The sequence below is a fragment of the Anomaloglossus baeobatrachus genome, chromosome 8, assembly GCF_048569485.1.
Source record: "Anomaloglossus baeobatrachus isolate aAnoBae1 chromosome 8, aAnoBae1.hap1, whole genome shotgun sequence".
Classification (NCBI taxonomy): domain Eukaryota; kingdom Metazoa; phylum Chordata; class Amphibia; order Anura; family Aromobatidae; genus Anomaloglossus; species Anomaloglossus baeobatrachus.
The window spans coordinates 25,660,615-25,683,104 of NC_134360.1; the positions used below are offsets into that span (position 1 = coordinate 25,660,615).

General features: G+C 45.8%; 1 protein-coding gene across 9 annotated transcripts in view; it reads right to left on the bottom strand.

The window, feature by feature from the left end:
• The window catches only part of MAGI1 (membrane associated guanylate kinase, WW and PDZ domain containing 1), a 713,270-nt gene that overhangs the window by 170,875 nt on the left and 519,905 nt on the right, over positions 1-22,490 (bottom strand). For all 9 annotated transcript variants that reach the window (XM_075321385.1, XM_075321383.1, XM_075321384.1 and 6 more), the window contains exon 3: positions 19,237-19,356. In XM_075321385.1, coding sequence (XP_075177500.1) covers positions 19,237-19,356 — 120 coding nt within the window. The remainder of the gene's footprint in view (positions 1-19,236; positions 19,357-22,490) is intronic.

Consider the following 22,490-nt stretch of genomic DNA (forward strand, 5'->3'; position numbering starts at 1 on the left):
GTAAAAAGTACTAAATTAAGGGAAATCATGGTCTTCGGCCCATGTGCGGAACTATAGCCGTAGTAGCAATCGGATGGCAGGAAATAGGCAGGGAAATGAGCACACAGGTCCACTGACCAAACCCTACCTCCCTCCTGATATTTAAAACCAAGCCTTGTGCAATGCTTCTGTAGCGCCCCTGAACCCGTCAAGGTGCTACAAGGTTCTGCATCCCCACCAGGATGCAAGGCCTACCCCCTTAGGGACCCAGAACCCCAGTGCCGGTAACACCAAAAACCCAGGTAATCCAAGTGTTCCCCAACAATCCCCCATACAATGGTACCCAGCTAGGGTGGGACCATCGATGGCCGCCTACAGGTGGAGCCACTCCAGTCCACTAGTTGGCCAGGTGGGAGGGGCAGGAGAGTAGTCAGTTGAGTAGTGACTGTAGAAGTGTGAAGGTGGAAGTGAAGTGACACCCTGACTCAGGTTAACGGTGACCTGGTACCCAGGAGAAGTGGTTGCCGGTAGAGTACTTCCAGAACTACGCACCGACGGGGTACAGGACCCTAGGACAGGAAAGAGCTTCAAGCCAACCTGTTAACACCAGCAAAGCAGGGGGACCATCAAGGACCTTGCTGACCATAAAGAATCCGAAGACTCAGTAGCAAAGGGAGAATCGGGGACAGGACCAGAGACTCCAACCCCACAGGGTTCACGCTACCGTCAGGCGGACAGATGTAGACAAACCATAGAACGGAGACCCCCAATGTTCTATACCATGGGGACCCACTTACCAGAGACAGGTGCAGGGGAGGAAGGTACCAGAGAATCAGACTGGCATTGGGACGAAGGGGACCTGGAAGCGAAACCAGCCGGCCTCGAGCAACCAGTTAACATCCCAAGTGAGTAAACCAGTTGAACTGAATACCTGTCTGGATGCCCTTCTTCCAACGCCTATTGCACCATACATCCACTGGGGCAATACCCTACTTGTGGTGGGACTACCATACTAGCTGCTAATACCACCAGCCCCAGTGGAGAAAGTCTGCAGCGGCGGCTCCCTACAGTTAACCACAACACCGCAAGTGACATCACAAATAAACTTTATTCAACCTTCCCCTGTAAATATCCCCATTACATAAAGGGCCCAGGGCACGGAACCGGGTAACGGCCCCCACTGTGACATTCCTAAGATGTACACTGCCAGGAACAGAGTACCCCATATCCCTGGGTGCTACACTTCTCACAGTAGGTACTAGATAGACAGCACTGCTAGTGGGGGTTCAGTGGTATCGAGTTGGGGACAGTTATGAATATAAACATTCTCACACATGGGTGCGGCGTCTCCCTATAGCAGGTCTTCCATTTTTGGTTACCCAACTGGTCCCTGTACAGACTACATAGACCCTAGCCACCCAACTGAAAACACTACCTCAGACCTGACTCCCTAAAAAGCAGTTGAGGGGTTTCTCATACCTCCTGAAGGACCAGAGGGGAGGCCACAACTCACTGCCAACAAAAATAGAGGAAGGTGTGCAGGAAGACACAAAAACCCAGAGGGAGAGAACTAAAACATGTTCATATAAAGTAGAGAGGGAAGTCTAAAGAGCCTTAAATAAGCGAATCAAGTAAAACCTGCCAAAATCCTAAAAGAGGTGAAAGGAATAAGTGCTGGGAAGAAAAACTGACCCACTGCAAGAAACTGACCCACTGCAAGAACCCAAAAAAAGTAAACCCCTTATCTGAAGGGCTGGAACAAGTCCACCTAGAGGTATAGCCAGCAAGGAAGTACAGTGAATGGTGAACATATGAAACCCAACCCAGAATGTGATAGGTCAGACAAATGGGAATATGAGAAACACCTGGAGAAGAGCAAACCAAGAAAGGAGAACAAAGGCAATAAGAACCATCAGCATTTGGACAGAGAAAATAAAGGCTATAGCCCAGAAGACCGAGGAACCGACCATACAACAGGTCACTGGAGCGAAACCCAAAACTGAGCCATGGCAGTGACCAGCACAGCAGGGGGGGTTCGGCGGTGATGAGTGGGATCCAATAGAAGAGTATCAATGGATAAGTTTTTTAGTTACACCCATGGATTGCGCCTATACACATTAGACTAATGTTGACCGATAACGTTGATAGGTTTGGCTGGCAATTTAAAGTGTATGGGGGCTCCTGTTGGATTTTGGTATGCCACTCCTTTTGTTCTCTCGGAGAAAGGCTGCCACCAGAGGAGAATGGCACCGGCTGTCTCAGATAGCACGAGAGGCAGAGCGAGCGCTCCTGTGTATGGGAGCACTGGACAAGATGGCTGCCAGACAAAACCATCACCAAAGTCTATGGGGGGGGGCTTTATGCCTCAATGTTCCAGTGCATGGGGCCCAATAGCTACCGGGCTAACGATTGGCCGAACCATCTAATGTGTATGGGTGGCTTTAGGCTCATGTAAAAAGGTCTCTATTGATTAGTGGCCATAACGGGCACACATCTGCCTGTGTAAATGCAGCTTTCTGCAAGGCCGGAAGCAACGGTTTCCCATGGTAACGGCACCATCTACCTCACCATCCCGGCCCTAATAGCTGGCGGGCTAACGATTGGCCGAACCATATAACGTGTACGGGGGTCTTTAGGCCTCAATGTTCCAGCGCATGGGCCCCGATAGCTGCTGGCCTAACGATTGGCCAAACCATCTAATGTGTACGGGGGGCTTTAGGCCTCAATGTTCCAGTGCATGGGCCCCGATAGCTGCCGGGTTAACGATTGGCCGAACCATCTAATGTGTACGGGGGGCTTTAGGCCTCAATGTTCCAGTGCATGGGCCCTGATAGCTGCCAGGCTAACGATTGGCCGAACCATCTAATGTGTACGGGGGGCTTTAGGCCTGAATGTTCCAGCGCATGGGCCCCGATAGCTGCTGGCCTAACGATTTGCCGAACCATATAACGTGTACGGGGGGCTTTAGGCCTCAATGTTCCAGTGCATGGGCCCCGATAGCTGCTGGCCTAACGATTTGCCGAACCATCTAACGTGTACGGGGGGCTTTAGGCCTCAATGTTCCAGTGCATGGGCCCCGATAGCTGCTGGCCTAACGATTTGCCGAACCATCTAACGTGTACGGGGGGCTTTAGGCCTCAATGTTCCAGTGCATGGGCCCCGATAGCTGCTGGCCTAACGATTTGCCGAACCATCTAATGTGTACGGGGGGCTTTAGGCCTCAATGTTCCAGTGCATGGGCCCCGATAGCTGCTGGCCTAACGATTTGCCGAACCATCTAATGTGTACGAGGGGCTTTAGGCCTCAATGTTCCAGCGCATGGGCCCCGATAGCTGCTGGCCTAACGATTTGCCGAACCATATAACGTGTACGGGGGGCTTTAGGCCTCAATGTTCCAGCGCATGGGCCCCGATAGCTGCTGGCCTAATGATTTGCCGAACCATATAACGTGTACGGGGGGCTTTAGGCCTCAATGTTCCAGCGCATGGGCCCCGATAGCTGCTGGCCTAACGATTTGCCGAACCATATAATGTGTACAGGGGGCTTTAGGCTCATGTAAAAAGGTCTCTATTGATCAGTGGTCATAACGGGCACACATCTGCCTGTGTAAATGCAGCTTTCTGCAAGGCCGGAAGCAACGGTTTCCCATGGTAACGGCACCATCCCGGCTCCTGTACCTGCACAAGATGGCAGTGATAGCGTATAATACGGTATGTACACTGCAGATGTTTATTGTCAAGCGATTGTAGTGCACGCAGCCAGTACACGGAGCGGAGAAGTCTGTCTACATCACAAACTTACAAGCGTTCGCTATTCAGAAGCCGCCTTGAGGAAACTCTGGTAACCAGGCAACCAGACCCGAGACCCCAGAGATGGCAGCTGGAGCAGACAAAAGTGTGTGTGCCGGGAGGAGGGGGGCGCCGTTACTTTCTCCCGCAATCAATACAAACTTCCAACCTAAATCTTTCTATTTTAAAAGCAAAAAAAAATCCTTTAAAAATATTTGCTGAATAATTACATTTATTTTGGTGTTTGCAGGTGAAGAATTTGCATTAAATAAAACAGGGGTCTATCCAGAGCAGATGACAATTTTTTTTAAATTTTTTTATTTTTATTTTTTTTTTAGACATTTTGGCACCTCTTGTTTTGCAGTGAGGGGGGATGTCCGTACACCCCCACTGCTCCAGAGGATCCTCACAGAGCCCCTTGCGAGGATTCACATACAGTCACTGCTGACTTGTATCCTAGGGACGGACAATTCCTTTAAGGGTCTTCAGACTTACCCATTACTGAGATAGATGACGGTTGGTGCTTTTAAAATTCTATGGAGAAGCTAGAGGCCGACATCATCCTGCAGGTTCTCCTCAAACAGTTACCGTTCTCCATAGAACTTTATGAGCACCAACTGTCCTCTCATCTCACTAATTGGAAAATCTCTGATCACTGGACACACATTTTACCTCTGAATTGAGAATGATAATCAGTCCAGGAGGAGAAAAAAGTGGATTTCTGTCATAAGATATATCACAGAGAGCCATGTATTTGCCCCTTTCCTCTGCTTACTCATCCTCCCCAATCCCCCTTTCCTCTGCTTACTCATCCTCCCCGATCCCCCTTTCCTCTGCTCACTCATCCTCCCTGATCCCCCTTTCCTCTGCTTACTCATCCTCCCTGATCCCCCTTTCCTCTGCTTACTCATCCTCCCTGATCCCCCTTTCCTCTGCTTACTCATCCTCCCTGATCTCCCTTTCCTCTGCTTACTCATCCTCCCTGATCCCCCTTTCCTCTGCTTACTCATCCTCCCTGATCCCCCTTTCCTCTGCTAACTCATCCTCCCTGATCCCCCTTTCCTCTGCTTACTCATCCTCCCTGATCCCCCTTTCCTCTGCTTACTCATCCCTCCCCGATCCCCCTTTCCTCTGCTCACTCATCCTCCCTGATCCCCCTTTCCTCTGTTTACTCATCCTCCCTGATCCCCCTTTCCTCTGCTTACTCATCCTCCCTGATCCCCCCTTTCCTCTGCTTACTCATCCCTCCCCGATCCCCCTTTCCTCTGCTCACTCATCCTCCCTGATCCCCCTTTCCTCTGTTTACTCATCCTCCCTGATCCCCCTTTCCTCTGCTTACTCATCCTCCCTGATCCCCCCTTTCCTCTGCTTACTCATCCTCCCCGATCCCCTTTTCCTCTGCTTACTCATCCTCCCCGATCCCCCTTTCCTCTGCTTACTCATCCTCCCTGATCCCCCTTTCTTCTGCTTACTCATCCTCCCTGATCCCCCTTTCCTCTACTTACTCATCCTCCCTGATCCCCCTTTCCTCTACTTACTCATCCTCCCTGATCCCCCTTTCCTCTGCTTACTCATCCTCCCTGATTCCCCTTTCCTCTGCTTACTCATCCTCCCTGATCCCCCTTTCCTCTGCTTACTCATCCTCCCTGATCCCCTTTCCTCTGCTTACTCATCCTCCCTGATCCCCCCTTTCCTCTGCTTACTCATCCTCCCTGATCCCACTTTCCTCTGCTTACTCATCCTCCCTGATCCCCCTTTCTTCTGCTTACTCATCCTCCCCGATCCCCCTTTCCTCTGCTCACTCATCCTCCCTGATCCCCCTTTCCTCTGCTTACTCATCCTCCCTGATCCCCCTTTCTTCTGCTCACTCATCCTCCCCAAACCCCCTTTCCTCTGCTTACTCACCCTCCTCGATCCCCATTTCCTCTGCTTACTCATCCTCCCTGATCCCCTTTTCCTCTGCTTACTCATCCTCCCTGATCCCCTTTTCCTCTGCTTACTCATCCTCCCTGATCCCCCTTTCCTCTGCTTACTCACCCTCCCTGATCCCCCTTTCTTCTGCTTACTCACCCTCCTCGATCCCCCTTTCCTCTGCTTACTCATCCTCCCTGATCCACCTTTCCTCTGCTTACTCATCCTCCCTGATCCCCCTTTCTTCTGCTCACTCATCCTCCCCGAACCCCCTTTCCTCTGCTTACTCACCCTCCTCGATCCCCCTTTCCTCTGCTTACTCACCCTCCTCGATCCCCCTTTCCTCTGCTTACTCATCCTCCCTGATCCCCCTTTCCTCTGCTTACTCATCCTCCTCGATCCCCTTTTCCTCTGCTTACTCATCCTCCCTGATCCCCTTTTCCTCTGCTTACTCATCCTCCCTGATCCCCCTTTCTTCTGCTTACTCATCCTCCCTGATCCCCCTTTCCTCTGCTTACTCATCCTCCCTGATCCCCTTTTCCTCTGCTTACTCATCCTCCATGATCCCCTTTTCCTCTGCTTACTCATCCTCCCTGATCCCCCTTTCCTCTGCTTACTCATCCTCCCTGATCCCCTTTTCCTCTGCTTACTCATCCTCCCTGATCCCCCTTTCCTCTGCTTACTCATCCTCCCTGATCCCCCTTTCCTCTGCTTACTCATCCTCCCTGATCCCCCTTTCTTCTGCTTACTCATCCTCCCTGATCCCCCTTTCTTCTGCTTACTCATCCTCCCTGATCCCCCTTTCTTCTGCTTACTCATCCTCCCTGATCCCCCTTTCTTCTGCTTACTCATCCTCCCTGATCCCCCTTTCCTCTGCTTACTCATCCTCCCTGATCCCCCTTTCCTCTGCTTACTCATTTTCCCCGATCCCCCTTAAATAAAAATGTGGGGGCTTGTTATGGGTGGTATTGAAAGTTTTATACAGTTTTTTTGCAAAACTGTCCAGAGATTTGTGCAACTGAAAACCCTTGCCGCTCCGTTTGGACGCCGTTCGCTGTCAGCAAGTTATTACCTAGTGCACAATTATATTCAGCAGGAAAAACAGGCCAGCAAACAAGCGGGGTTATTGTTATTCTGCGAGGACTGTCACCCCGAGCTTAAATACACTGCTGTGAAAATATAATTATCGACACATTAAAAAAACGTGCTACGCTTATGATATTACGCCACACTGCAAACACTGACAGCATTGCTGATCACAGCGGTACGGCAGCACTGGATGCACGGTGTAGACCCTGTCCGTGGCCTCGTGGCCAAAATTATGGATTCGTACCGCATAGATCCATAATACAACTTGCTATGGGCCCATTCTGTAACCCCTGTGCCTTTAGCTTCGAAAAGGCACTATAGAGCGCACTATGGGCCTATAGGGACTCTATGTGCCGCCATCCTACTTTTACTAGTACCCTGGACTGCCATATCAGTACTGATTGTATTGAAATGTATTTCATCCCCTATCACAAGTATAACAGATTGCCGAACAAGTCCAGACAGTAGCCACAATAGGGATCAAACAGTTCCAACGAAAAAAATAAACCTTACAGGCTATGTATGGCTGTCACCGGACAAACCTAGCCGGATAATTTTCAGAGTTCTTTAGGTCCTCTTCATATGTCAGAGATGCTGGTACATGTGGGATCCGGTTTTTTTTCACGGATATCACACGTACCCATTTTAACCTACAGGGCTGATCATGTCTGTTTTTTGACACCAAACTTGTGTCCGTTTGATCCACATGGAGAAATGTCCATGTTTTTACAGCATCGCGGATGACCAGGGCTAAAACAAGTCTATGGGTCTGGGAAAAATGCGTTCAGCACATGGATGGCGTCCATGTGCGATCCGTGTACTGTCCGTGTGCTGCACGTGATTAATAATGAAATTGTAGGAAAAGCTTTGTAATTTTATTTTTGCGTTATCTATACTGGAAAAACGTGGATGACACACGGATGACGCACAGATGATGCACGAATGATGCACGAATGATGCATGCATGGCACGCGGATGACACATGGATGACGCACAGATGATGCACACATGGCACACAGATGATGCACGAATGATGCATGCATGGCACGCGGATGACACATGGATGACGCACAGATGATGCACACATGGCACACAGATGAAGCGAGAAGGGCACGCGAGTAACACATGGAGGGCACACGGATGACACATTGAGGGCATACGGATGAAGCACGAAGGGCACGCGGATGGCACATGGATAACACAGATGGCACGCGGATGACGCACAGATGATACACAAATCATGCATGAATGGCACGCGGATGACACATTGAGGGCATACGGATGAAGCGCGGATGGCACGTGGATGACGCACAGATGATGCACGCATGGCACGCGGATGGCATAGATGAAGCACGAAGGGCATGTGAGTAACACATGGAGGGCACACGGATGAAGCACGAAGGGCACGCAAATGACACACGGATGTCATGTGTATGGCACACAGATAATTCACAGATGGCACACAGATGAACGGATAACAGATAGCACGCGGATGGCACAATGAGGACATACGGATGAAGCACGAAGGGCACGCGGATAGCACATGGATGACGCACAGATGATGCACGCATGGCACACAGATGGCACGCGGATGGCACGGATGAAGCACGAAGGGCACACGTATAACACATGGAGGGCACACGGATGAAGCACGAAGGGCACGCAAAAAACACACGGATGTCATGTATATGGCACACAGATAATGCACAGATGGCACACAGATGAACAGAACACAGATGGCACGCAGATGACACACGGATGACACATTGAGGCCATATGGAAGAAGCATGAAGGGCACAAGGATGACACATGGATGACATACGGATGACACATCAATGGCACGTGGATGACGCACAGATGTACGGATAATGCACGAATGATGCATGCATGGCAAACAGATGTCACGCGGATGGCACAGATGAAGCACAAAGGGCACGCAGATAACACATGGAAGGCACACGGATGAAGCGCGAAAGGTGCGCGAATGACACACGGATGTCATGTGGATGGCACACAGATAATGCACAGATGATGAAAGGATAACACACAGATGGCACGCGGATGGTGCATGGATGATGCGTAAATGACGCACGCAGATAGCACACAGATGGCACGCAGATGACACATGGATGGCAATACCGGAAAACACAGATGACACCAATGCCATTTTTTCCCATTCGGATTTTATACGCACGTGTGATGGGGGCCTAGGGTGGGCCGGTTACTACTCCTCAACATTTCTATTTGAGTAAATACTTGTATTTTCCTGCAAATAATTCCAGTCCAGATTTTCTCCTATAAAGTTATGAATAAATTGACAACTGGGAGTGACAAGCTGGGGGGCGTGTCCCTGCACATTTTGGCATTCTGAACACCGATTGGATAGGATCAAAATGTGCAGGAGCACGCCCCCAACTGATCACACTCAGTTGGCAATTTATGCATAAATTGCCAGGAGGAATAAAAGGGGAACGGTGCACCCTAAAGCTTTAAGAAAATTAAATGTATCACCCATAAAATAAAAAATATTTACTAAAACAGACTTATCAGGAGAACTGATGATTTCCCGGCTCTTCTTAAAATACCAGACCCCAGTCCAAAAATAAAAGTTCCTAAATCCGGTATTAGTTCTAGATATGGAAGAATTAAAACCATCATGACATCCACATCATCTCCAGGACCCCGCGTCTGTTCCGACAGCCCCACCACCGGAGCAACGAGGGTCGGAAACTGCCCAAAAACTTGTAAAACCAGAAAATAATTTCATAATGAAAGTTCTTAAAGAATCATTTACAAAATAAATATGATCCTAGTGATTAGTTGTTTATACACGATGGTAACTGGACAGGTAGAAAGTATTTGCTTACATCCAAGGAATAAAATACTGGAAGACAAAAAGACCCAAAATCTATCAGTTCTTTCCTTTTCGAGCATTATTTCATTGTGATATAGAGCAGGGGCCAAACAAACGAAGGTCAAATGACCAAGAAATGGTTAATTATCTGGAATCAGAATGATCAGGCATGTTGAATTTCATCATGCCCAATCCTTCGTATTAGCAGCAGCTAGAGCTCCTCATTGAGGATAAATGCTGCCTTGGTCTATAGTTGTAAAAAGCCCCATCGCCATCTTCAGAGGCGGACAAATCATTGGCCGTAGCCGCACAGGGGCCCAGGAGGTTCAGGGGCCCATTTCTACACCCAAAGCAGGTGGAATGGTGCATTTTCATGAGTTTTTGGGCTACAAAGGGCCCATTTATTGTTCTTCCAAAGGAGCCCTTGTCTGTGTCTTCCAGTGGCCACCCACCTTGGGGCTCCATAGTGAAAACTGAAATCATGCCCTTTCATCACCCACATTCGTTACAAACTGTTGACAAGTCACATTTATGGACCTGTCTGGGAAGACTATGTTGCATATGGCTTATCCCAAGGGCGGCCAATACCACTGGTGCAACCTGTGCACCCCCAAGAGGTAAAGGGGCCACTTCCACCTCCAAAGTTGAAAGCTTCTCTCTCAGACACAAAAAGGGGGCATTATGGGAATCTATTGGACTACAAAGGGCCCATGTTGTGTTCTTGATGAGAAGCCCACCGAGCAATAACACAACCCATATCTATTACTAGTTAATGACTATTAAACATCTGATCACCATTTGCACACATGGGCTTCCTGCTTTTTAGGAGATATCATCAGAGTTCTAGCCTTTAACAGAGAAACAACCAATACAACTTCATTACCTTATGTACACAAGATTTAGTACGTAAAGGTGCATGATTATCATGAATGAGTGTTCCAAGGCTGCCGATCACACGAAGAACGAGCATTTTGAAATGATCTTTTGGTTTGGACAAAAGATCCTTTTGGTTTGGACAAAAGATCCTTTTGGTTTGGACAAAAGATCATAATTCTCGTCAGGACATCATTTCGTATAAACAATACTTCTATTGCTGAACACAATGGGCACTAGACTACCTTTAAACTGATAGTTGAGTGTTTATCTATGTATACAGTACATTAAACAACATGTTTGCCAATCATGTAATGGTGCACATGCGCATTTGTATTGTGCCAGTAATTGGGAATGAACAGTTCCAGAAACGCTCATTATATCACTGGATGAATAAAGCTAAATAGTTGTAGGGTAAGATGCCTTTTACATCGGGTTAAAAATCTTCTCTCTCTGCAGCACATGCTCCTTTGTAAACAGGTGATGTGCTGGAGAGAACGTAATGTTCTATGTTCACAGAATGATCTTATTAAAAATCTTCACTCTCGGCAGCGCATGCTCTTGTGTAAACAGGTGATGTGCTGCCGAGACCGTGATGTTCTATGTTAACAGAACGATCCTGTGTAAACAGGTGATGTGCTGCCGAGAACGTGATGTTTTATGTTAACAGAACGATCCTGTGTAAACAGGTGAGGTGCTGCAGAGAACGTGATGTTCTATGTTAACAGAACAATCCTTTGTAAACAGGTGATGTGCTGCCGAGAACGTGATGTTCTATGTTCACAGAACGATTCTGTGTAAACAGGTGATGTGCTGCCGAGAACGTGATGTTCTATGTTAACAGAATGATCCTGTGTAAACAGGTGATGTGCTGCAGAGAATGTAATGTTCTATGTTCACAGAATGATCTTATTAAAAATCTTCTCTCTTGGCAGCACATGCACCGGTGTAAACAGGTGATGTGCTGCAGAGAGCATGATGTTCTATGTTCACAGAACGATCTTACGAACAATCTTCTCTCTCGGCAGCGCATGTTCCTGTGTAAACCGGTGATGTGATGCCGAGAACGTGATGTTCTATGTTAACAGAACGATCCTGTGTAAACAGGTGAGGTGCTGCAGAGAACGTGATGTTCTATGTTAACAGAACAATCCTTTGTAAACAGGTGATGTGCTGCCGAGAACGTGATGTTCTATGTTCACAGAACGATTCTGTGTAAACAGGTGATGTGCTGCCGAGAACGTGATGTTCTATGTTAACAGAATGATCCTGTGTAAACAGGTGATGTGCTGCAGAGAATGTAATGTTCTATGTTCACAGAATGATCTTATTAAAAATCTTCTCTCTTGGCAGCACATGCACCGGTGTAAACAAGTGATGTGCTGCAGAGAGCATGATGTTCTATGTTCACAGAACGATCTTACGAACAATCTTCTCTCTCGGCAGCGCATGTTCCTGTGTAAACCGGTGATGTGCTGCAGAGAATGTAATGTTCTATGTTAACAGAATGATCTTATTAAAAATCTTCTCTCTTGGCAGCACATGCACCGGTGTAAACAGGTGATGTGCTGCCGAGAACGTGATGTTCTAGGTTCACAGAACGATCTTATTAAAAATCTTCTTTCTGGGCAGCACATGCAATGGTGTAAACAGGTGATGTGCTGCCGAGAACGTGATGTCCTATGTTCATATTAACTATCGTTCTGTGCACGGTCGGCTATTAAGAAGCAATTACCATGCCATGACCTGTAACGCCCGCTATGTTAAGCCAACAATGTCGGTCTGTTTCTCAGGCTTCCATAACAGAGTCCCTTGCTTTGCCCTGACAATCGGGCGAGGCTCTATGAGAACACCGTTCATTTCTGAAAATTTCAGACGCCAATTTTGCAATCGCATTAGAACAAATTACAAGACTTTGCGAATGCTTTAATTATCTTGTGAGCCGGTTCTGCCGAAAGTCACATTTTCCAATGAATCGAGCTATAAGAAAATTGCAAAATGGATAGTTTATGTTGCAATGGACGTGACCCAGCAGATGTGAAGTGCAACAGAACGAGCAGATGGAAGCGCCGGGACACAACGAAGAAGCTTCAACACTGGTTATGGAAGAATAATTCCTAGAGGGTTAAAACTAGAGACACCTTTACTCATTTCGTTTATTTTAAGGGTTAATTCAATTAATAAGGTTAAATCCGTGTTGCATCCATGCACAACCCAAAGCCAAGTCTGCATGGCAGCATATTTATATTTTTGCAGGGAAATTGCTGTCAAGAAAATACAATATGGCAGAAAAAGTCCTCCGTAACCCATTATTTGCCAAATTAGCAATTTTCTTTTTTTTTTTTTTTTTTTTTTTAATTAAATGACAGATTTTTAATGATTTGGGTCCTAATGAAACATAATTTGCCAAATTATAATTATTAATAATTATTAAATTATTATTATTAATTTTAATTAATTATTAATTATTATTATTAATAGTAATTAATGCTTAATAATAATAGTTAAAATAATAATTATTGGACCCAATTAAAAAAATTTAGTTGCTAGAAGCAAAAGATTAGGCGTCCCAAAAAAAAAAAAAAAGGACATTGGTAGATAATAGGTTAAAAGATATAAACACCTTCAGGGCAGCTTTCTTAGGCTATGTGCACACAGTGCGTTTTTTTGACGCTGCGTTTTTGGCCGCTAAAAACGCACAAAAACGCACCTGCGTCGAAAAAAACGCACGCGTTTTGCCGCGATTTGGTGCGTTTTTTTGCTGCGTTTTTGCTCACTGCGTCCTTATGCGTTTTTTATCAGTGAACAAAAAAAAAAGGTCTGATGTCATTTCCTTCTTCAATGTGTTCTTCATTCTCCACTAGTGTATGCAGAAGAGCAGACAGCTGCAGAACTACAAGGCTCAGCATACTCAATCCAATAGTGTATGCAGGAGAGCAGACAGCAGCTGCAGAACTACAAGGCTCAGCATACTCCATCCAATAGTGTATGCAGGAGAGCAGACAGCAGCTGTCGAACTACAAGGCTCAGCATCCTCCTTCCAGGACTGTATGCAGGATTTCTTTGCCCCCCCAAACAAAAAAAATGACGTGGGCTTCGCCATATTTTTGTATGCTAGCCGGGTACAGCAGGCAGGTACGGGCTGCCCCCAACCCCCAGCTGCCTATTTGTACCCGGCTGGGAACCAAAAATATAGGGAAGCCCTTTTTTTTATAAAATTATTTCATGAATTTCATGAAATAATTTAAAAAAAAAAATGACGTGAGCTTCGCCCAATTTTTGAGTCCAGCCGGGTACAACTAGGCAACTGGGGATTGGAATCCACAGTGCAGGGTGCCCATGCTTTCTGGGCACCCCCGCTGTGAATTGCAGTCCCGCAGCCACCCCAGAAAATGGCGCTTTCATTGAAGCGCCATCTTCTGGCGCTGTATCCAACTCTTCCAGCTGCCCTGATGCCGGGTGGCTAGCTGGGTAATAATGGGGTTAGGGCTAGCTGTATAGCTGGCCCTAAGCCCGAAATTCATGGTGTCACGCCAATATTAGACATGGCCACAAAGAATTTCTAGTAAAGATAAAAAAAAACACAACACACAGAAAAATATTTTTATTAGAAATACAACACAAACACAATTAGTGACTCCATCTTTATTGAAATAAAGAACCCCCCTCCGCAGTAATCCTGGGTCAAGGGTCCAATCCGGATCCAATATCATCTGATCGGTTTGCTGGAAGGCAAAGCGATCAGATGATGTGTCAGGTTCTAGGGGCTGAATGCCATCACACATCAGCTGATTGTATAAAAGCCGTTTATACAATCAGCAGATGCATCGGTGCAAAAAAAAAAAAAAAAAAAATACTCACTTATGTGCTGATTACCGGCAGCTCCCGGAGCGATGGGGCGGGAGTCTGATCCTGTCCCATCGCTGCAGCAGCTGCCGGTAATCAGGATGAAGTCTCCTGACGCATCCGCTGATACCGGCCGGGCGCCCGCGTCACCGCGATGCTTACGATCACCTGATGCGTCAGGTGACTGCATCAGGTGATCCATCGCCAGGTCCTGCATCCATCGGAGGTTTCCCGGCCGTCTGCACACAGCCGGAGCGGGGGTGGCGATACCATGAGAGGATCTGGGAGCGGGCATGGCACCGGGAGGCTGCAGACAGGTGAGTATAACTTTTTTTTTTTTCTACTGTTAACTTTTGTTTTTGCAGCCGCTTCCACCTCCTGCCTGTACATGGCGCCGCACGGCAGCATACATGCACAGGACGGGAGGTGGAAGCGGCGGTGACGGTACCGGGAGGATTCACGCTTCTGTATATACTGACAGAAGGAATCCTCTTCCTGTACACGTCACTTTACTACCCACCTCCTGCGTTTATAGCTGCGTTTTTGGTCTTAGAAACGCACCAAAACGCAGCTATTTGCGTTTCTCATTGCGTCTTTCAACATCCCTTTGAACTCAATGGATGAAAAGCGCAGTGAAAAACGCGGGAATAATTGACATGCTGCGTTTTTGTGGCAGACAGCAAAAATGAAAACTCATAGACTTTGCTGGGGAAGCAAAGTCATGCAGTTTTCTGAGCAAAACCGCACCCGAAAACTGCGCAAAAACGCCGCGAAAAACGCACTGTGTGAACTTACACTAAGCCTGCTTTCACTACTTTTTTTTTAACATGCGTCATGAACGTTTTTTTGCTGTAATAGCGGATCCTGTTTTTACAAAGAAAAACGCATGCAAACGCAAGTGTTTTTTTTGCAGGATCCTGTCACTTGAAGTTTATGGGTGGGCATTGGAGTCATGTGATCGGGAGTGAGGGGAACTGAACGTGACAAACTGGGAGCCGGCATCTGACAGCTGCAGAGGCTGGTAACCAAGGTAAACATTGGGTAACTTGCTTGGATACCCGATATTTACCTTGGTTACGAGCGTCTGCAGCTGCTAGGAGCCGGGCTCCCTGAACACGTAACCAAGGTAAACATCGGGTAACCTGCTTGGATATCCGATCTTTACCTTGGTTACAAGCGTCTGCAGCTGCTAGGAGCCAAGCTCCCTGCACACGTAACCAAGGTAAACATCGGGTAACTTGCTTGGATACCCGATATTTACCTTGGTTACGAGCATCTGCAGCTGCTAGGAGCCGGGCTCCCTGCACACATAACCAAGGTAAACATCGGGTATCCAAGCAAGTTACCCGATGTTTACCTTGGTTACAAGCCTTCGCAGCTCTCAGGCGGGGGAGAGAGGGAGGGGGAGAGAGGGAGGGGGAGAGAGGGAGGGGGAGAGAGGGAGGGGGAGGGAGAGACTGATCACACCAGACTGGTTTCTGGGCATGCTCAGTAGAGCAAGCAGGATCCTGTCTATCAGCATGCCAGCGTTCACATACGTTTGCGTGCAGTATAGTCAGGATCCAGCAATTTGCAGTATTTGGACGAAGCTCAAAATTTGAAAAAAAGTTAAAAAACTGCAAGTCGCTGGATCCTCACTATAACGCACGCAAACGCAGGTGAACGCATGTTGACGCGAGTCCATTGCAAATGCAATGAAATTAAAACGCATTTGCACTGGATACGTTTTTGCGTTAAAAAAATGTTCAGGACGCATGTTAAAAAAACGTAGTGTGAAAGCCGCCTAAAATAGTTATGACCTCACTGAAGGATTCTCAGTTGACTTATTTTGCATTTAGAAATCAAAAAGCCTTTAGGCCCTGTGCGCACACTGCGTTTTTTTAAACACTTTTTTTGCGTTTTTGCTGCAAACATTTCTTGAGAAAGTGGTTGTAACTTTTCTGCAGACATTCCCCAGCAAAACCTATGGAAAAAAGTGTGCGCACAGCTATTTTTTTTTTGCTAAAGAATGTTCTTTCTGCAGAATTTCTTGAGAAAAAGAATGAGCATGTTACTTCTTTTCTGCAGGTACTTAATGGTAAATTAATGCAGGGACCGACCTGCGGAAAAAACACATCAAAAATGCGGTAAAAACGCATGTGTTTTTCGGTGCGTTATTGGCGCGTTTCGAGCAAATTGCTGACACTCCACCAACAGGAATAATCAACTTTGAAATCTGAAAGAATAATTTGCATTGAATCGTGCAGATTTGCCACCAAGATATTTGCTCTGGAATCGGTAAAGGAAAAAAAAACCCCCAACGTTTTTACATCCAAACTTGTAGATTTTGCAGTGAATTGACAAGTATCCTTTTATTTGCCATTTTAATAAGGATTTGGGGCAAATTTTTACTCCCCCCTCATAAGGTAAAATTCACAGCAAATTTGTGCCGGACATGAGACAGATTGAAAGACCTGTACTATGCTGAAATATTCTGAAGCGTATGGATAACCCCTGTAAAACTTTATCCACTGTATTATACTGCTGATTTTATCGATGCAAACCCACAGGTAAAATCCACCACAATCAGCCCTATGGAAAAGTGATGTAATTTTAAAGAGGACCTGTGACTTTAAAATCCCAGGGGTAAAAATCCCTGATTTGCCTTGATTCTGACACTTTTTTCCGTTTTGTGCTGCGTCGCTGCATTGCAGAGATATTCGCATTTGTTGCTTTTGGAGCGCACTATGTGAAATTTCTGCTTTGCAGTCCAACTGGGCATTTCTTCTGATTTGCCCTGATTCTGACACTTTTTTTTTTCATTTTGTGCTGCGTTGCTCCATTGCGGAGATATTCACATTTGTATCTTCTGTAGCACACTATGTGAACTCTCTGCTTTGCAGTCCAACTGGGTGTTTCTTCAGAATCTTCTCTGGGGTTGTGCACTTTCATCTCACCCTCCCAAATGCTGCCAATCACATCTCTTCATCTGAGATGTGATTGACAGCATCTGGAGGGGAGCTGTGGAAACACAAGTACCAAGATAAGACTGTGAAGAAATGCACAGTTGGACTTTGAGCAGAGATTTCACATTCTGTGCTCTAAAAGCAACAAATGTGAATATCTCTGCAACGCAGCGACGCAGCACAAAATGGAAAAAAGCGGCAGAATCGGGGGAAATCAGGGAGTTTTTAAAGTGACAGGTCCTTTTTAAAACAACAACAGTTTTTCTTAGAGTTGATTGCTGTGGATTTTACCTGTGGGATTGCAAAGGTAAAATCTGCACTATAATACAGTTACGTTTTAGAGGAGTTATCCATAGGGTTTGGAATATTTCTGCATAGTATAGTTTTTTTTTAATGTAATTAACACACAAGCGGTCCTAAAATATGTGGACACTCCCATTTTTCAATAATATCAACAATTGAAAAAACTTTGTATAGTCATTTTTTCAAGAAGGAGCAAACAATCCTAAGTATATAATACAATCTTTATTCAGTATATATATAATCACACAAACATAAAAAGATGTATACAGCAACAAAACAGACTAGCAGCATAATGATATTGCACATATACCCAGACCACTATATAAAGTGACTAATGCTGTACAAAAAGTGCAAATTGCAATACATTCCCATGCGATGTCAATTGTGGGATATTAAACCTAAACTACTTTCCAATCGTGGAATAACTAGTAAGGAACCCATAAACAATCTAGCAATTATAAGGACAATTTATTACTGCAAAAAGGATAGATATTAATAGTCACTGCACTAAAGTGAAAGTCTCAATATCGTGCCAACAAACCCAATTGCAAGTGAATGGTGGATGCATAACCCTATTACATCCATAGATGGCGCTATGGTCCTGGCTTGTAAGCAGGGCCACTCTAGTACGTATACAGGAAAAAGTCAATCAACTGGTGCCTGCAAACAACTCCCAGACGGGAGAAAATGTCATGTTTAAGCAGACACCAAGCTGAAAACAATTAGGGCACAAAAACCACCATTCACGAGCAAGAAGTTACCTGGGCATATTATAGTAAAGAGCCGCCAGTCACCTACCCCGACGTACGTTTCGCATCCCGCTTCAACGATGCCCCCCGTTGAAGCGGGATGCGAAACGTACGTCGGGGTAGGTGACTGGCGGCTCTTTACTATAATATGCCCAGGTAACTTCTTGCTCGTGAATGGTGGTTTTTGTGCCCTAATTGTTTTCAGCTTGGTGTCTGCTTAAACATGACATTTTCTCCCGTCTGGGAGTTGTTTGCAGGCACCAGTTGATTGACTTTTTCCTGTATACGTACTAGAGTGGCCCTGCTTACAAGCCAGGACCATAGCGCCATCTATGGATGTAATAGGGTTATGCATCCACCATTCACTTGCAATTGGGTTTGTTGGCACGATATTGAGACTTTCACTTTAGTGCAGTGACTATTAATATCTATCCTTTTTGCAGTAATAAATTGTCCTTATAATTGCTAGATTGTTTATGGGTTCCTTACTAGTTATTCCACGATTGGAAAGTAGTTTAGGTTTAATATCCCACAATTGACATCGCATGGGAATGTATTGCAATTTGCACTTTTTGTACAGCATTAGTCACTTTATATAGTGGTCTGGGTATATGTGCAATATCATTATGCTGCTAGTCTGTTTTGTTGCTGTATACATCTTTTTATGTTTGTGTGATTATATATATACTGAATAAAGATTGTATTATATACTTAGGATTGTTTGCTCCTTCTTGAAAAAATGACTATACAAAGTTTTTTCAATTGTTGAGATTTTTTTTTAATGTGTCTCATGTCCTGCACAAATTTGCTGTGAAATTTTTAGGGTTTTTTTTGCTGTGAATTTAGGTTTTTGACCTAGTTTTTTAGCAAGTGATAGGTCCTCAGATCTCTGATCATACCTTCATATGTCCCAACTTCAAGTAGAGTTCCACTTTGTTCCAGTGCCAAAAACTCCTGAACGGTCAGAAATCTATAGTCCACACCGGGGACTTCTCCTTCTCTAGGTGGACGTGTTGTGCCTAGAACCAGAAAATAAACATACGTTAAAAACAGAAATTCAGCAACTTTTTGCATAAATAGAAGTATAAACAAGCGACAAATAACCAGATAATCACAAAAAAACACAAGTTTCTTCTATATGAAGTAGGATTGAGAAGTGGTTTGCTTCCACATTAAGTCTAAAAGAACTAGACCAAGACACCACCACATTAAGTCTAGATGAACTACACCAAGACACCACCACATTAAGTGTAGAAGAACTAGACCAAGACACCACCACATTAAGTCTAGAACACCACCACATTAAGATTCAGAAGAACTAAACCAAGACGCCACCACATTAAGTCTAGAAGAACTAGACCAAGACACCACCACATTAAGTGTAGAAGAACTAGACCAAGACACCACCACATTAAGTCTAGAACACCACCACATTAAGATTCAGAAGAACTAAACCAAGACGCCACCACATTAAGTCTAGAAGAACTAGACCAAGACATCACCACATTAAGTCTAGAAGAACTAAACCAAGACACCACCACATTAAGTGTAGAAGAACTAGACCAAGACACCACCACATTAAGTCTAGAACACCACCACATTAAGATTCAGAAGAACTAAACCAAGACGCCACCACATTAAGTCTAAAAGAACTAGACCAAGACACCACCACATTAAGTCTAGAACACCACCACATTAAGATTCAGAAGAACTAAACCAAGACGGCACCACATTAAGTCTAGAAGAACTAGACCAAGACACCACCACATTAAGTCTAGAAGAACTAGACCAAGACACCACCACATTAAGAAAGTCTAGAATTGACCGTAGACATAAGTTTGACACTTGGTCCACAAATTAGTTCTCATAACAGGTGAGGATTAGTTTACTGAAAGGTCTACATTGATCACAGAAGAGTCTTACCACTGAAGCCCCGAACAGACCTCGTCCTACTACTCTGAAAGCAAGGACTCAGATGAGCTAACATCTGGTCTATGACATGCAACCACGAGGAGGGGACAATGACACCAGCTGTCAGCTTCAGACAACACTTAGGAGCTAGATTGCCCCCAGCAAGAGAAAGCCAACTCCACACAATATATGGATTAAAGAGCAAATGTAAAAAAAACCGACAGTCCTCAAGGACATTCCAAAGGCTCGGCCAGGAAATATCTCCTATAGGTTTAGTAGAGCAGGGAAGTCCATCCCTGGTGCTTCACCCAGGACATCTTCCTCTGTACTCAGATCTTCTGATATGACATTTCCATGAGCAATGATAGGAAAATCGCACTGGTAAGGAGTAGAAAAAGAGGCCTGAGGAGTAGAGGAGAACAAACATTTAAAATTGTATCTTGGGATTGAAGATTTCGGCAATTATTTTAGTGTACGGTGGATAGAACGATGGACGGATGTGATATCACTAAAAAGATAGAGATAATTATAGACCAGGAGGAACACATGATTTTGGGATAGATATCATTGAAAGATATGAGTTCTATAGGTGGAACAGACAGACAGCAGATAAAAAGGTAAAAGAAAGCTGCACCGTGTGTACAGACCTCAACACACACAACTTACAACTTGCAAGTGTAAAACATGGCAGCACCACAAAGCTAATGTACATTGCTGAGGTTTTGTGTAATTAGATCGATAGGACAATAGAAAATACATAGAGACATAGATAAATGGATAGAAGATGGGACAGAGAAGGAGATCCCTTGTTCTTGAGCCAAAACGTTGCCATCTGCTCACAAGGGCCAATAAAGACACCAGTTTTTTGCATGGAATATAGTAAGTGCTACCGACGTTGCAGCCTGCGGCCGGGCTCCTATACCTGCAATTTTTGATTGTGCTACTGTGTTTTTTTTCTGGACTGATAGACAGTTGGATGGAGGGATGGATGGATTAATAGAGGGATGCATGGATAGTGTGATGGATGGAAGGATGGAGGGATAGAGGGATGGATGGCTAAAGGGATGGATGGATAGAGGGATGGATGGATGGATAGAGGGATGGATGGCTAAAGGGATGGATGGATAGAGGGATGGATGGATGAATAGAGGGATGGAGGGATGGATAGATGGATGGATGGATGGAGGGATGGATAGAGGGATGGATGGATGGATGGCTAAAGGGATGGATGGATAGAGGGATGGATGGATGAATAGAGGGATGGAGGGATAGATAGATGGATGGATGGATAGAGGGATGGATGGATAGATAGAGGGATGGATGGAAAGAGAGGGATGGATGGATAGAGAGAGGGATGGATGGATAGCTAGAGGGATGGATGGATAGCTAGAGGGATGGATGGATAGAGGGAGGGATGGATGGATAGAGGGAGGGATGGATGGATAGAGGGAGGGATGGATGGATAGAGGGAGGGATGGATGGATAGAGGGAGGGATGGATGGATAGAGGGAGGGATGGATGGATAGAGGGAGGGATGGATGGATAGAGGGAGGGATGGATGGATAGAGGGAGGGATGGATGGATAGAGGGAGGGATGGATGGATAGAGGGAGGGATGGATGGATGGATGGATGGATGGAGGGATGGATGGATGGATGGAGGGATGGATGGATGGAGGGATGGATGGATGGAGGGATGGATGGATGGAGGGATGGATGGAGGGAGGGATGGATGGAGGGATGGATGGAGGGATGGATGGAGGGATGGATGGATGGAGGGATGAATGGACGGAGGGATGAATGGACGGAGGGGGAGGGAGAAATAGATGAATGTATGGAGGCATGGATGGCTAAAGACATGGATGGAGGGATGGATGGATAAATGGATGAAGGGAGGGATGGATGGAGGGACGGACAGACAGATGGATGGATGGATAGAGTCATGGATAGATGGATGGATGGAGCAATGGTGAGAGATGGAAGGCTGAATTAATGGATGATAGATGGATGAATGAATGTATGGAGGGGGATGGATGGAGAAGGATGGATGGAGGGGGATGGATACAGGCATGGATTGAGGGATGGAATGAAGGATGGAGTGAAGGAGGGATGGATGGATAAAGGGATGGAGGTATGGATGCAGGGGTGGACATATCATCGGTGCTGCCTGTGGACCTGCACTGAAGCCCAAGAGGTCAGGGAGCCACTTATCTCCAAAGCAGGTGGATTTGTGCATTTTCATGG